General features: G+C 36.6%; 4 protein-coding genes across 4 annotated transcripts; 2 read left to right on the top strand and 2 right to left on the bottom strand.

Moving 5' to 3' along the window:
• Nucleotides 1–78: 78 nt before the first annotated feature.
• Nucleotides 79–2,319, bottom strand: LOC116300651 (protein Abitram). Its single transcript, XM_031709556.2, has 6 exons — nucleotides 2,248–2,319; nucleotides 2,030–2,081; nucleotides 1,725–1,931; nucleotides 1,366–1,435; nucleotides 723–855; nucleotides 79–469 (listed from the first exon to the last, which is right to left on the bottom strand). Exons 1-6 carry the CDS (start codon nucleotides 2,312–2,314, stop codon nucleotides 426–428), a joined length of 573 nt encoding a protein of 190 aa, XP_031565416.2. The 5' UTR covers nucleotides 2,315–2,319; the 3' UTR covers nucleotides 79–425.
• A 3,228-nt stretch (nucleotides 2,320–5,547) lies between these two features.
• LOC116300667 (trafficking protein particle complex subunit 5-like) lies at nucleotides 5,548–8,706 on the top strand. Its single transcript, XM_031709578.2, has 7 exons — nucleotides 5,548–5,640; nucleotides 5,711–5,799; nucleotides 5,871–5,997; nucleotides 6,382–6,439; nucleotides 6,840–6,899; nucleotides 7,105–7,169; nucleotides 7,417–8,706. The coding sequence occupies exons 1-7, from the start codon at nucleotides 5,569–5,571 to the stop codon at nucleotides 7,513–7,515; spliced, it is 570 nt and encodes a 189-aa protein (XP_031565438.1). The 5' UTR covers nucleotides 5,548–5,568; the 3' UTR covers nucleotides 7,516–8,706.
• On the bottom strand, nucleotides 8,662–12,587 carry LOC116300684 (cell division cycle protein 20 homolog). Its single transcript, XM_031709594.2, has 7 exons — nucleotides 12,110–12,587; nucleotides 11,718–11,849; nucleotides 11,226–11,422; nucleotides 10,969–11,063; nucleotides 10,029–10,263; nucleotides 9,702–9,827; nucleotides 8,662–9,187 (listed from the first exon to the last, which is right to left on the bottom strand). Exons 1-7 carry the CDS (start codon nucleotides 12,525–12,527, stop codon nucleotides 8,894–8,896), a joined length of 1,497 nt encoding a protein of 498 aa, XP_031565454.2. The 5' UTR covers nucleotides 12,528–12,587; the 3' UTR covers nucleotides 8,662–8,893.
• A 317-nt stretch (nucleotides 12,588–12,904) lies between these two features.
• LOC116300664 (uncharacterized) lies at nucleotides 12,905–15,149 on the top strand. The gene is made up of 2 exons (XM_031709575.2): nucleotides 12,905–13,131; nucleotides 14,507–15,149. The coding sequence occupies exons 1-2, from the start codon at nucleotides 12,979–12,981 to the stop codon at nucleotides 14,948–14,950; spliced, it is 597 nt and encodes a 198-aa protein (XP_031565435.1). The 5' UTR covers nucleotides 12,905–12,978; the 3' UTR covers nucleotides 14,951–15,149.
• Nucleotides 15,150–15,151: the final 2 nt, after the last annotated feature.

The following is a 15,151-nucleotide window of genomic DNA, read 5'->3' as shown; positions in this document are numbered from 1 at the left end:
TAAAGCAAACGAGGCCAATATATTTTCGGGGACAACTCATGAAGCAAAAGGAATCTTCGAAAACAATACTATTATAAAAATCGTTATTTTTAACGGATATTTTATTGGTAATTTTCAAAGCTACAAAAAACGAGAATTTTTCATGCAGATTTTGATGTGTTTTGTAGCTTTTTTATTCCCTGATGAGAACGAAAGCCTTGAAGATGGCGGCGCGACACAATAAAAAAAAAAAAACTTTTGCGCTGTCATCTTGAGACTCGTATTTCCCATCATTGTTTTGAGTTATGCTGATGTATTTGAGCTGACAAGATGCTGACTTGGTTGCTGATGAAGTCATTGCATGACCTACCGGTACAGATTGAATAGAACTACAGGGCCGCACAAATCTTTTACCATATTTGATGTTATTTCTTTCAGTCCATTATTCATGTGACTTCTGAGGTAATTTTTACTTCATCAGATTCCTCTCCTTTAAAAGAAACAAAATATGCCTTCATTCTCCTGTCACAAAAAGTTGGTAAGTTGAAGTTGAGTACAACCAGCTGAGAACCTTTTGCCCCACTAGAGAGAGAGAGAGAGAGAGAGAGAGAGAGAGAGAGAGAGAGAGAGAGAGAGAGAGAGAAATTATTGCCCAGTGTTAACTCTTCCATGAAGAGTTGCTATGGAAACATGAAACTGTCTAAATACAAGAGCTAAGAATTCAAGCTATTTTAACGACTCACCAGTGTCATTGCTCACAATTTTTCTTTCTTCTAGTATTTTGTTATATTGTTCTGGGGTATGTAGTTTATCAAAATAAAGAGTAACTTCTTGCAATTTCGGCAGAACTACTGCAATGTATCCTTCTGTTTCTGGCTGCAAATATAGTTGAAAAGAAAACAATTTATTCACAATAAAACTTACCAAGGTGAGATGAAGGGTGAAATTATATTCCTTCCCCCAGCCTTCAAGGTTCGTAATGCTCCTGCATTGTCCAAAAAATTGGCAATATGCCTCCAACCATCTTTTCAAGTCATTTGTCCAATGTTATGCATCTTTCCTACCCTCTGGTTTAATAAATTATAGTCTCCTAAACTATTTGGAGTAGCTATTCATCCTTTCTTGCAGCTCTTACTGAATAGCTGAATTGTGAAGGATGCGGCTCAACATAGCTGAGTCAAAGGCATTTAAAGGCACCATAGGCAGTTGCCATATGACTCATTTCTGGCTACGGAGTGCAGCTCAGATTGAATAGGGGTCGATTTTTATGGAGCTTTTTTTATCCAAGTTTCATTGCTTTACCTGTTTAGATTACATACACAGCAAAAGCACAGTTTAATGCATGTAACAGTCCATAATACAATGCAGCTCAACCAGATATCTTACCTTTGACTTTATGATCCCAGGATTCATGATCAATTCTTCATTAATTTCAATAAGTTTGCCTTTCATACAACTAGCAAAAACAAAATTGAAATTAGAAGACTTTCAAGGGAAGTTGACTGACATGGAATAAAAATAATTTTAAGGCTTACAAAACTTTAAAATTAAACTTTGGGTAGGGTCAATCCTTTTGACCCTACATTAGCTTCAGAATGAGACACCAATTTTTTTACCAAATGAGTGGAATACCCCCGTGCTCCTCTAAATACTAAATGGTACATGGTCTAGTGTTCCCTGCAAGCAGAGTCTCCCTTGTTGGTGATTCGAGGGAGACTCTGCTAGCAGGATAGGTCTTGTCCTACCTATTCAAGATATATTTTTTTCCATCAGAACAAGAAATTTCACAGAGAGGTGAATCAGGCATTAGCCATTGAGCTCCCTTCTTAGACTTGCCAACAGCTTTACTATCAAGCCTGTTGACTTTGAGGCTGACTTGGAAGTTAATATCGGTTACTTTTGACCCGTTTTTGACTGCTGGGTGTTGGGGTGAAATGGTAATAACACATATCCTGAAGTGGAGGGAGAAAAAAAAAGTTTTTTCAAATAACAGAATAGTTTAAAACAACGCAAAAACCTCCAAAGAATAAAAGAATTATATATGTCTTACTTATTGGAATGTAGCAGAACACATTGGTCTTCTCCTGGGTTTCCATTTATATCTAAAAATAAAGAAAACAGGGATGAAGCTTGCGCATGAAGAAACGCTAATTTTAAAAACTTTATTTCACCAGAAAATATTTCACTGAGGTGCTTATAAAGACCGTTGGAGTTTCGTATGAGATATATCAATGTTCTTGATTCTTTTCGTATTGTTCAGTGGCTTACCTGTCATGTAACCTCGAGTAAAATAACGCTCTACAACAGTTCTTCTTTCCTTGCGTTCGTCCGCCATCTTGCTTAACCACAGGGTGACCAATCCTTACCACAGGAATCCCGGAAATGAAAACAAAAGAAACTTCTTAAAATGCACAGAAAATCTCCGAAAATCAAAGTTTTCAAACTTTTTTAACGCTTCAAAAAGACGGCTGATGTATTTTGTCAAATTATTAGCATATTTTGAATCAAATCAAATCCGCTGGGGGGAGGGGGGTACCCTTGACAGGAGAAGGCGTCACTCTGAAGCGTGTGAAGGAGCTCGGAGTAGCTAGTTTTACAAAGATCACAACACTCAAAAGGACACCAAAGTAAGCTTATTTTAGAAATTACATCGACAGAAGGCGTAATTCTGAAGCGTGTGAAGGATTAATTAGCTTGTGAATGGATGGTGTGTTTTGAGGAAAAGATTACACCGGGTGTAGTAGAGTGCATCCCACGATTACCTCACAGCCCAAATTACATACATTTACTGTATATTTTATGTAGTCCCTCATCGCCCAGGATGTAGTAGTCTTTACCCGTACATTGAAGGCCTCACATTTAAAGCCATTTTGAAGCTTTTTTTACAGACCAATCCAGTAGTGGACATCCTTTTTATCCGATACAACAGGCTTGCAATTTTTTTTTCCTTGCTCCACTTTTCAGCTTGTCAAAACGGATAGAAAGTAAGTCTGGATTTACCATAGTTACAGACCGCGTACCGTGCAGTTGCGTTTTCTTAAAACATAGTGTAAGGACAACAGCCTGGCTAAATGGGATATCGTGCGATTCGACGATTAGATATAGAGCCGCAAATAAAAAGTAACCAAATTTTACGATTGATTCATTTACAATATATAGAAACCGTGTTTGGATAATCTTTAGCATAGTTATCGATACTCCTGCGAATCAAAGTCACAGCGCGGATAAAACAGAAGTCGCATTGGATTTTAGTATGTTTGGTCTGGTTTTGCGGAAAAAGAACAACCTTTCAATCTGCATAGCAGTGCTAGTAAGCGCTAAATTTTGGCCCCAGAAAGGCCAATTGTAGTACCTTGTACCTTGGGGAGGTGGGTGCGTTGTATAGGCGTACAAGTGGCGTGCGGGTCCATACTTTTGGTGCTATTAATTTCATTTCCTTTACGACCAAAACAAAACAAATTACACGATTGATCCCCATTTTTCTTGCTCTTTTAGAATTCGTTACTTTTTGCCTCAAAATCCAAAATTGTGGAAAATCAGGATCTGGATTCACTCCTTGGATCGGACTTTTGCTAGGTGGAGTGTCGGAACAAAGAAAATTTTTACTTTAATATTTCGACTTGAAATCATCGTCAAAAGTCTAACGTTACTAGAAAAATTACTTTGACGCAGTTATTTTTAAAGATTAATGAAAAATTATGGCTTTTATGAGAAGGATACGTTAAAGGGTACTCGACGAGAATATGCAAATTTCTTCCACTTATTTTCTTATTTCTTTTCTTTTTTATCAAACAAGAAATCGAAAAAGACGTTCGAAAACTCCTCGCTTGTCTTCGTTTCAGATGACAACCTATAGACTACTAAAAAAGAAAATTGAGCGGCGTACAGTTACCATAGATACAGCAAAGGGTAAATAGATAACTTCTTTATTCCAAACGAATGGAGATTCTGTACCGTATCCCCAAATCGATCAATGCTATTCAAGTGAAAACAGAAAACGTGAGTAGTGATTTTCATGTGTGTTGAAATATACATATTAATTTATGGTGTGCGTTTATTGTTTATTATTTAAAAGTATGGACTGCCTGTGGTGCGACGAAGGTGAAGATACCACAGGGAGCCCATTGTTCTGATTCATATTAGAAACGCCTTAACAAGATCCTAACTTTACACTTTTAGACCTACCTCTTTACCCTTTACCAAATCAAGGATATGATAATTATTTTGCTAGCATGAAGTTCACATGAAGTTGATTTGAAGCTACTAATCTACTCCTAAACCCACTGTATTCCCTTTGTCAATTACGGTCCTTTTTATCTAGATAGAGAAGAAAAGGAAATATTTTATAAGCATCAAACGCTTCTTAAGCTTTTTCTGAATCCAAGTTTTATATGTGGTTTTGGTCAGCGCAGACCAAAATGTAAAATAAAATAGTTCAAAAGAAACCTAATGGACAATGAATGGAGGAATATATGGTTCAACAATGATAAGATAGTTCAAAGGTCCTTTCACTGGATGTGCACGTGAACTAAGTTGAGACCACGAGGTTGAGAACTCTTTACATCCATTCAAAGGACCTTTTTCGTAATCGAAAAGCTGCATTTATATTTGAATCAACGCAAAACAAAACAAAAATAAAAATAAAAATAAATATAGACAAGCTTCCAGGTGCAAATCAGTTAAATGCCCTTCAAATTTTAAATTTTGTTAGTTTCTCTGAAAGAAATTCTAGTCAATTTAAAGAATTTTTCTAGAAAAAGTTCAAGCCATGTTCGTTGGATGATAGCCGGTTAGTTTACTTCATCGAAAAAGAATATTTACGATCAAAATTTCGTTTGAGTAGGTATCATGTTTAGGTTACCCATCTAAGTACTAACTCCCCTCTGCCGGGCTTGACTTGGTATCTGCGATGCCCAAGTTTTTTCCACTGAGCCACGGTTCTACGGAATCAGCATAACAATAGGCCGTGAAAACAATGCACCAGAAAGATTAGACTTTTTAACATCATTTTTTTAACCGATTCCGTGCGTGGCAGAGATGCAAGGGATTAGCTGTTATGGTCTGGGGGCTGGCTGGTCTCTCCCCTGATGCTTCGGCTAGAACATTTTCTTGCGTAATTCGTACACCCAAGGGCAGAAGGATTTAATTGCCGTCAGGTCCGAAGTCCATACGCCGCCTCAGCTCTGCGGATGTCTCGGGGGTATGGCACCATTGAATCGTTTTTTGTTTTTTGTTTTTTAATTTTTGTTGTGAATTCAAGTCCAAATGCCACCGTTTGAAAGAAAGATTTTTTACTTTTTGCACTCGCATTAAATTTGACGGATCATTTTTTTTTTCTAACAGTTTATCCAATTTCCCCATGGCTTTTCTTTTTCTTTTTCAGTCTTCCTGTCTTCCTGTCTTATTTTAGAAATTAGATAATCAAAACATGCTAATCATTTGAAAAAATGCATACTAATCGGCCGTGCCATGTCATCGGCCGTCCTTTTAAAGCTTTGTGAACGAGTGCCAACCGAGATGGTTACAATAATGAGAGATGTTGCGTGGGCTTCCTGTGGTTAAGTCGTGTCTCTTGAAGGAAAAAACAAAATGGAGGCCCGATTAGGAAGAAGTCGTTCTGCTAATATCCTCGACAGACCTCTCAGTAAAGGCAGAAATGAGGTATACTTAGCGTTATTAAGTAGATAAGTAATTCATTTAGAACTTACTATCTTTTTTTTTCGTATTCCAGATCAATTGCAGTACATTTGCGTTGCTCTTCTCAGAAATGGTTCAATATTGTCAGAATAGAGTTTACACTGTCCCCGAACTTCAAACAAAGTAAGCTCGTAGAATTCATTACTTGATCACATTAATACAATTATCCAATTCACTTTCAAATACTTTTATAGACTTTCAGAGCTAGGACAACACGTCGGGACAAGAATCCTTGATGTTCTAGTCTTGAGGGAGAAAGGGTTGAAGAGAGAAGTTAGAGTCCTTAACATCTTACTCTTTATTAAGTCTGTACTATGGAAGGTAAATGAATTCAGCAATGAATTATTGTTAATTTTCTACAGATTAAATCTTGAAACAATTTGAGAGAAAACTGTGACACAAGCAATACTGCCCCTATCCCCTCCCCACTAGCCATAAGTTTTTAGTTTCCTTCCTTGGTTCAAACTTATGATCAAGATCTGAAAATTTTGAATCAAAATAACACACTATAAATTTGAAATTGTAAAAATGAAATGCCCTCTACATATCGAATCCTCTAGCCCCAAACACATGCACCACTGCCATCCACCACTGATACCTGCCATCACCTCACCCCAAAATATAAGGATACCAAATCTATAGCTTGCCCATACATAACATATTCCATTTTAAATTTTCTAATCAAATTATTTCTTTTTGCTCCAGTCCTTGTTTGGAAAAGAAGCTGACAAGTTAGAGCAAGCCAACGATGATGATAGGACATGTATCCTAATGTACAGCCAGTCTAAGCTGCTTGTCTCATTAACACACCATTTTTAGAGCCAAATTAGCTCTAAATTAGGTCCAATTCTGGCAGGACATTGTCCAATTATGACTGGGCCTGGTTGTACAAAGCCTGGATAGTACTATCTGATGGATAAATCTTATCCATTGGATAAATTTATTGGAAAACAGCATTGTCTTCCACTGGATTGATTGATTGATTGATTTATTATTTATTTATTTATTTATTAGTTTCGCCATATATTAAACTTGAAATATGATAACTGAAAAATCCACCAGATAGCACTATCCAGGCTTCGTACAACCTGGGCCCTGGCCATTAGTTTTAGCCCTGATACACTATATAATTTTTATGTACTTGTTCTTTAACTAAATATTAGATTATATTATTGAAAAAGAGCCATTAGTTAATAAATTTATCTCAGTGCCCAAGGACAAAGGTGAGTTGTTGAATTTTTCTACTTGACCTTACATGACCTTGGAATGTTTTGGCTTTTGTCAATATTAAAGCTTACTACTCAGACTTGACTGAAGCCAAAGCACATAGAAATAGGCAGTTTCTGTAGTGTTTATAAATATTAAACTAAGTAATTTTTGTGCATATTTAGGCCATTTTGATAATTCATATTTTTTTGCTAATTATAGGCAGTTTGAATTGCGCATCATTCATTGGTGGCATTGTGGAAGCTGTACTTCATGGCTGTAACTTTGTAAGTTATCATCCCATGGTCATATCACAAGTTGCCCAAATATATATATATATATTGGCTAATAAGGTGCCCTACTAGTTTTGAAAATATCTAGAAATGTAGAATTTTAATACTATCAGGACCAAGCCACAACAATACTGGTTGGCTGCCTGTGGTCTGATTTGAGATTCTAGTTTTTGGACTCACTTTTTTGTTTATATGAAGCTACAAGATTTTCATTAGGTGTTTATTTCTTTTGATGTTTTAGCCAGCAAAAGTAACTGCACATTGGCATAAAGGAACCACCCTAATGATAAAGTTTGAAGAATCTGTCATTGCAAGAGAAAAATCACTGGACACTCGATAAATAGATACCTACATTACAGTCATTCTCAATAGTATGCAAGGAATCATCATAATTACACGACATTCCATAGTCACAAATTGTAGGATTCCATTTGTGTTATTGAAAAGGACTGTAAAAACATGTCCCTTTTACTACCAAAATCACTAAACTGTTAGCACCACCAAAAATGATAATGATCGATCACATTTTGAATTATGGTTAACTCACGTGACCTTTATGTAGTGTTTAAAAAACGAGGAGTGTTTTATGCCTGATAAAACACGATCTACGAGTTTTTTGAACTGCTCAAGACATTCATGAACAATTTATAAGATTTTGGTTCAACTGGAGCCACCATACACGTCACCAACATGGATTATTATACTTCGATAGAGATTTGACGTCACGGGCATGCGCAACCAGATTCATCAGAAGCTCCCACACGTTGGATATTGCGTGCCAAGGCAAAGATAGGCACGTTAGTCAAAGATTTTTAGGGTTGACTATGACCTTGATGAGGCTCTAAGTCTTCATCTAAATTTGGATGCATATTTCATCTCTGATGAGGTCATCCTCACAGTATTCGAATGGTCTTTATATAAAGACACGTGTCTTTATATAAAATCACTTGAATACTAATGAAGAGGACTTTATCGGGTATAAAGGTCCATGCACGTGACGTGTATGGTGGCTCCAATTGGACCATAAGCTTATGAATTATTAATGAGTGTTTTAAGAGAGCTTCAAATGGTCACAACATGAGTTTCCCAATTTTTTTCTGATGATTTGACTATTTGTAGCTATCCAAATTGTAATGTGAGCGTTGCTTTATTGTGATTTTGGAAGTATTTGATATTATAAAACAGTAATAGAAAAATGTTGGATGAATGCTGGGCTCTACATTTATCATGCTGGTTTTTTTTACAACACAACAACCTGCCACCATTCTGCTTACAAATGTTGGCTAAATGTTGGGTCAAATGTTGGGCCATTGGTCAGGGCCCTTACATGTAATAAAGTGGGATGTCGTGTTTAATGGTCTTTGTAAAACCTAAAAAATTCACATCATAGGGATATTTCTTACTATATTTACTGTTAGAAATGCGAAATCAAAAAAATGTAAATACAGTTACGCATAGAGGTGCTTGCAGAAGACTACAAAAAAAGTAATTTAGACCTTTTAATAATTATTAAAAACATAGTACAAAGTGACATGAAGTCTAATTACATTCTTGGTAATTTTTTAACGCTTCTATGATTTTACACTAGAAATTTTGGTCTTATTTATAATATGCTCAAATATATATAAAATATGTATACTATATGTCTTTGTACATGGTATAAAAAAACCAACAGTAACCCTTAATTTTTTATTGATTTATTCGTGATGTAATCACAATTAACGAATTCCTTGCCTAATGATTGCACTTGTCATAGACGATGATGATTTAGTTTTCTTCTTTTGTGGATCTGTAGCAAAACACTTCCATAAACGAAGAGTTTCGTCAGCTGCAGCAGAAACGACAGTCTGGCCATCAGGGCTCATGGCCATATGGAGAACTCGGCAGGAATGGCCAGTTAGTTCTGTGACTTTGGTCATGCTTGGATACTTCCAGATAATCAACTGGTTTTGTGCATATCCATGGCTTGATATTAATTCTTTGTACTCTTTGGACCATATGATGGAGCATACCTGATATATACCATTTATAATATGTATTTTATCATTATTATCATTGATCATGTTGGAGAAATGATTCGTAAACATTGCTCTAATTCATAATAGTTTGTTTTATCAACCATAAATTTAATAAATATGATCGGAGCTTTTGGCCTACTTGGCCATCCTCAGGGAAATGAATAACTGACAAAGAAAAACGCGATCAAACCATGGCATGTGTACTGTAGGTCGAAAGCTCAGATCATATTTATTAAATTTATGGTTGATAAAACAACCTATTATGAATGTAACAACAATCAGCAAGGAACTATTTGATTGCTCTAATTCATGGCTGCAACTCAGACAACAAACCAGTCACCATCGCAGCAGTTTTCCCAGTAAAAATAACATTTTGTCCCACAAACAAGTACACAGTTTTTTTTAAAAGACTACTTTAAGGATTGTGAGACAATTTTCTTATGGTCACAATCCCCTAGAGCCCCCACGCAGGCTACTATGCTTGTACCTCCTGTTGTTATATACTAACCTGAGACTTGGTGTCAATACTATTCAAGCACACACCAGTTGAGGCATTCCAGAATTTGATATTTCTATCGGCAGTTCCTCCACCACTGGCTAGAACATTACGCTGGAATGGACACCAATCTAGTGCCTAAAAAATAAGTGGTATTTTATTCAGTTAAAGGTATCTAACTTGACCACCTGTCTATGGTTCGTGCTTTTCTTTGTACTTCTTGAGTGGGTTTCCTTCAGTGCTTTTCATCACTTTTTTCACTTTGCTGCCTTACTGAACAGCGAAGAAGCTGTTTCAATTTTTAATCAGCTTCACAGTACATAAAAAAACAACGCTAACCTTGACAGCGGCTTGATGATCAGATAATGAAAACAGAGGAGTTTCATTCAAAGTACTTGTGTTAACACTAGCATCCCAGATGTTCAAGATATTGTCGTTACCACCACTTGCTAGTAGTTTTCCATCTGGTGACCACTTTAGACCACATACTTCTTGTGTGTGTCTTTGTAGAGTGGCTATGTGATGCTCAGCAACACGCACATCATGATGGTGAATTGCACCACTTCGGCAACCACTGAATTAAGCAAAATTTTTAAGGAATGAAATATAGCAATGTTATATTCATTTGGATTAATTTGAGGGGGTGGGGGTACTGGAACTTTTACTCTGCTTTGTATTCTTGGTATGCAACCACATGACTCAAAACTCTTGAGATATAAATAACAATGAAACAGTCACCATGCTGGTTGATCTAACAAGAGGAATGATTTGCTATTGTCAACTAACAAGGCAGCTATAATAACATGCACTCCAAAAATGGGCTAACTTATATAAATGAGCATGAAAGCATTCTTTGCAAGAGTGCTGAACCAAATCTTCAAACTTACATGGAATTTCACAAAAAGAGGCCTAACATTTCTAAATTTAGTATAATTGATACTTGTGGAAATCATAATTTATGGATTTATTGCTAATAGGCCCTTTGCAGCTCAGTAATCACTTGATTATTAATGCACTGAGAGCAAATGAATGAACATCTTGATTCCAATGGGCGAAATATACTGGTGAGCAAACAAAATGTCTACAACCTGTTTCGAGAGATTGTAATAAAACTGCATTTCTTGACACACTGGTTACACACCGTTTCATCCAGTTCTTTACAAGTAGCTAAAAAGAATCGCCAATTTAAAATAAATATAAAAATTTTGCTCACCAGTACACACACGTGACTGTTAACTGCAAAGGGCCTATTAATAGGCCATGAGCAATGGAAGTTCACCTTGAAACTATGTATGAATTCCATGAGAGAGAACCCACTCTTGATGGATGACCTGTCATGTTGCGAACTCTTTTCTGTTTCTCTACATCCCACAGCTAAAGATAATAAAAAATAAATTAATAATATCCCATCAATACTTTATTCATATATCTTGCAATGATCCTTGCTCATTGATATATAATATATGCAGGAGCATAATACTTCATTACTCCAATAGCCTCATCATAGGTTCAAAATTATGTTTACTTCAAGCTTACCTGAACAGTTCCATCACTGGCACCCACGGCCAGGAAGTTCCCTTCTTTTATCCAGGAAACAGAACCAATATAGACATCAGTTGAATCCATCTGACAGAGTTGAACAATATCACCAGAACCTGCATTCCACAGATATACGAATCCACCGAGAGCAACAGCGAGGTGGTTATTACAACTCCAGTCCAACAGGTTGAGATCTAAAAATATTGTCATACTTATAATATTAGAATAACACTTGATGATGGTGGTGATGATGATTATGATAAAGATGACAATGATAATGATGAGGAGAGGAAGAATACCTTTTCATTGGCATATGTAAATTTTGTGAACATAAAGGTACCAATGTTTTTATAAATAAAGAATAGATGAAGTAAAAAACTTTTAAAATATGTCTTTGACGATTCCAAATGCCCCAGAAAACACAGACAGCCCACCCAGCAGTGTTCAAAGACGTTGACATATTGAATAAGATTTAAAAGAAGATCGTACAATAATCATCGAGAAGGTCTGGAGCGTCCAAGATTCTCTCAGGGACTTGTGATATATGGCGAGCATTCTTCTTCTTGGTCGTAGATGTCGTCTTGCTCTGGCTGTATAGCACACGAAGGTCGTTCATATGACCTATAAAAAATAACGATAGTAAATCTTTGTTATATTCGCATACATCATTTAGTCTTTATTAACAATTAGTTATTTTTTTCCCTCAAATCAAAGCCGTGTAATTTATACACCGGTAAACGGACTCAAAGGTGTTCCGAAGGCGCTTCGCCATAGCTTAGTTCTTCAAAGAAAATGTGCACAAGAAAAGATAGACAAGCCGACAAATTAAAGTAGCCGACATTATAAAGACATGAACATAAATGCTTTTTTTACTTTTATACCTTCTCTCGGAGTAGGTGCTTTAGTTTTGTAAGCAAGAATTCTAGCATTCGCTTCGCCTCCATTCAAATTTTCCGAGACGTTCTTCTTGTAGTCCTTCTTCGAAGGGCTTTCATTCTCTTGGTCGTCGCTCTCCGTCGAAACCATTTTGTAGTAGTTGGTCTCAAAGTTCATACTACTTCTACATGGGATGAATCTGTCTTCGGAAGGTGTTTTGGGTGTTTTTGAGGTCCTTGGAGTCTTGGATTTTGGAGTTTTCGAAGGAGTTTTGCTACTCGTATTCAACCGTGAGGAACGAAGCGGTGAATGAGAGCGGTCTGAATTCGCTTTTCTTTGCCACCTTGGCACTGGTCCTTTACCCATAGGTGCATCAAGACGTAGGAGATCATCCAACTCCGATTCGAAGTTAAAACGAGACATTTTTAAGTGAAAATTTATCGCTTTTTATAGAAAAATTTAGCTGAGTTTGGAAAATTTGCTTTCTCATTCAGCATTCGAAAGACGCGCTACAACAGCTGTCTGTGTTATAAGGACGATTCTGATTGGTTGATGTATAGTACGGATGTTCTGATTGGCTTATGCTATGCTACGGGTAAACATTGAAAATAAACATGCAATCCACAGGTAGCCCAATTATGAAGAACAAACCGACAGAAAAAAGATGATTTGCAACGAATATTATTGGTATATTAAGAAAAATCTAGCTGATCATCATATTAAAAAATAACTTTTAAAAATGCTCATTTAATTTTCTTTGTCTTTTATTTTTAAGTTAAGAAAGTAATGTCATGGGATCCCTGTGGAGTTATGTACGATAGGATCTCCTGGCCGGTTAAAGTCGTGCAGATTGAACGCCGTGAAAAGATCGAAGATGAAGGACTGCAAATCATTTGCCGGAATTCTATCCCTTGTCCTGTTTTTTCTAGCAAACTTCAAGTTCTCCATATGTTCGAAGTTCTACGACATTACTGCAAAGGATATCTATGGAAGGGACGTGCTAATGGGGGATCATTTTCGCGGCAAGGTATGCTTTAGCTAGATGTCTGTTCTAAGATGTGCTGTAATAGAGTGAAGGCATTTAACCCGTGAAATAAAAAAATATTGGTCAACGTGTAGACACGAAAGACAACAATGGAATTCTGGTCTAATAAAATGTATAAGTCTAATACCTTTTTCACGGGTTTATCTATCCGTCCACGGATAACGAGCCTCCCTTTAGAAAAATAAAATAAAATACGGCGACTTCGTAGAAAGTTTTTGCGGTGTTTTCATTATAAACATTAACAGCACAATGGAAAGCCATTTCAGAGCTACGGCAAACGCAAAAGCGTGCAGACAGAATAAAAGCCATTTCAGTGTTATGGATGCCGTACCGTTCAACGTGCTGTAAGTCACTGTCAGTATTACATGTGAAACCCTTCCAATGTACTCAACAAATAGGCATTTACATGTAAGCTCAAACTAAACAATAAACCCTTGATCTATGTAGTTACTATATTTCATTACATGTTTACTGCGGAATTTCGATTAGGTAAAATACTAGAATTCCTATAGGATTTTATAGTGATCTTGAGAATCGCCACGTAGCTACATTAAGGTCAAAGATGCATGTCACACACTGGGTATCAAATGGAGCCTCTTTTATTACTGACTGAATCATACTTCTAATCTTTATCTGAGAACGACTGGCAAAGAATCTTCCATATAAGAAATATCAGATTTTTTCAAAGATACAGTTTTTTTCATAAGTGTACAGCGTGACATTAATTATTCACATAAAAGCAGGTCAAACAGATAACAGACAAATCTCACACTAATTTTTGTCCTAGTGACTATGCGTCTACTACTTTTAATTAAATAACCCGCTGATACGGGCAGCCTTAAAGACCCTGGAGATTTTATCCATGCTATACCCTTAAACAGCCTTTGGACTGATCAAAGTCAGAGCTGTGTGTGAGGTTTTGTGCCGAACACTGGAGAAACCCGGAGAAAAAAAAAAAAGATAAAAAAAACTCCACTCATTTATGATGCCGAGTCTGGGAACACCACTTGTTTCCCTATGATAAAATGGACACTTGTTTTCCGACTGGTTCCTCTTTATGCCCGTATTATAAACGGGATTTAAATGGCTTCTGGAACGCAACGTGTAAAATAATGGAAGAAAATTTTAAAAAATATGATTAAAAAAAAAAAACTCCACTCATTTATAATGCCAAGTCTGGGAACACCACTTGTTTCCCCATGAAAAAACGGACACTTGTTTTCTGACTGGTTCCTCTGTATGCCCGTATTATAAACGGGATTTAAATAGCTTCTGGAACGCAACGTGTAAAATAATTGATTGATAGTGAATATCCAATTCCTTAACTTTTTTTTTTTTTTTTTTTTTTTTTTTTCAGGTCGTTCTCATCGTCAATGTAGCCAGCGAGTGTGGTTACACTGACCTCCACTACAAACAGCTCGTTGACCTTCAATCCAGATTCTCAGTCGACCATTTCGTTATCCTTGCTTTCCCTTGTAACCAGTTTGGTAGCCAGGAACCTAACCGCAACTCTGCCATACATCGCTTTGTAAGGAAGAAATACAAAGTCCAATTCCGAATGTTCTCCAAGATCAACGTCATCGGAGAACAGGCCCATCCCTTGTACAAGTTTCTGGAGAGCCAGACGAGGAGAAGCCCCACTTGGAACTTCAATAAGTATTTGATTGATCGAGAGGGTAATGTGGAAAAGTATTGGGACCATACGGTCCCTCCACTCGACTGCTTGAAGAAAATCAAGAAACTCCTTAATTTCGCTGTTTACAACTCAGAAACTTTAAGAGTGGATGCCGGTGAATTGTAATTCAAATATTCATCGATGCTATCATTTCTTTTATATCTATAAAAACGCATGGATATGTTCACTCGGGCATAGATTTCCCCTACAACACCTTGGCAAGACGATGCAAGACGATCGCAAGTAATATGTCTTATAGGAAGCCAGAGTAATCATGGATAAATTTTTAACCTGATATTTTGTATAATTAAAGATTTTTATTTTATT

This window comes from Actinia tenebrosa, unplaced genomic scaffold (genome assembly GCF_029948245.1).
Source record: "Actinia tenebrosa isolate PJP-AT-01 unplaced genomic scaffold, QUT_ActTen_1.0 PGA_scaffold15__27_contigs__length_11533743, whole genome shotgun sequence".
NCBI classification, from domain to species: domain Eukaryota; kingdom Metazoa; phylum Cnidaria; class Anthozoa; order Actiniaria; family Actiniidae; genus Actinia; species Actinia tenebrosa.
This window is presented reverse-complemented; position numbering and strand designations above follow the sequence as displayed.

Bases quoted from the DNA above. Each gene is read 5' to 3' on its own strand.
- LOC116300667 (XM_031709578.2), top strand. From the start codon at position 5,569: ATGGAGGCCCGATTAGGAAGAAGTCGTTCTGCTAATATCCTCGACAGA. The intron at 5,998-6,381 runs GTAAATGAATTC...TTTTTGCTCCAG, and splicing joins TTAAGTCTGTACTATGGAAG to TCCTTGTTTGGAAAAGAAGC. The intron at 6,440-6,839 runs GTATCCTAATGT...ACTAAATATTAG, and splicing joins CAACGATGATGATAGGACAT to ATTATATTATTGAAAAAGAG.
- LOC116300664 (XM_031709575.2), top strand. From the start codon at position 12,979: ATGAAGGACTGCAAATCATTTGCCGGAATTCTATCCCTTGTCCTGTTT. The intron at 13,132-14,506 runs GTATGCTTTAGC...TTTTTTTTTCAG, and splicing joins GGGATCATTTTCGCGGCAAG to GTCGTTCTCATCGTCAATGT.
- LOC116300684 (XM_031709594.2), bottom strand. From the start codon at position 12,527: ATGTCTCGTTTTAACTTCGAATCGGAGTTGGATGATCTCCTACGTCTT. The intron at 11,064-11,225 runs GTAAGCTTGAAG...TATTATCTTTAG, and splicing joins CCAGTGATGGAACTGTTCAG to CTGTGGGATGTAGAGAAACA. The intron at 10,264-10,968 runs GTGAACTTCCAT...TGCTTAATTCAG, and splicing joins AATTCATACATAGTTTCAAG to TGGTTGCCGAAGTGGTGCAA.
- LOC116300651 (XM_031709556.2), bottom strand. From the start codon at position 2,314: ATGGCGGACGAACGCAAGGAAAGAAGAACTGTTGTAGAGCGTTATTTT. The intron at 1,436-1,724 runs GTAGGACAAGAC...TGTTTTTGCTAG, and splicing joins AAAAAATATATCTTGAATAG to TTGTATGAAAGGCAAACTTA. The intron at 470-722 runs GTGAGTCGTTAA...TTTCTTTTAAAG, and splicing joins AATTGTGAGCAATGACACTG to GAGAGGAATCTGATGAAGTA.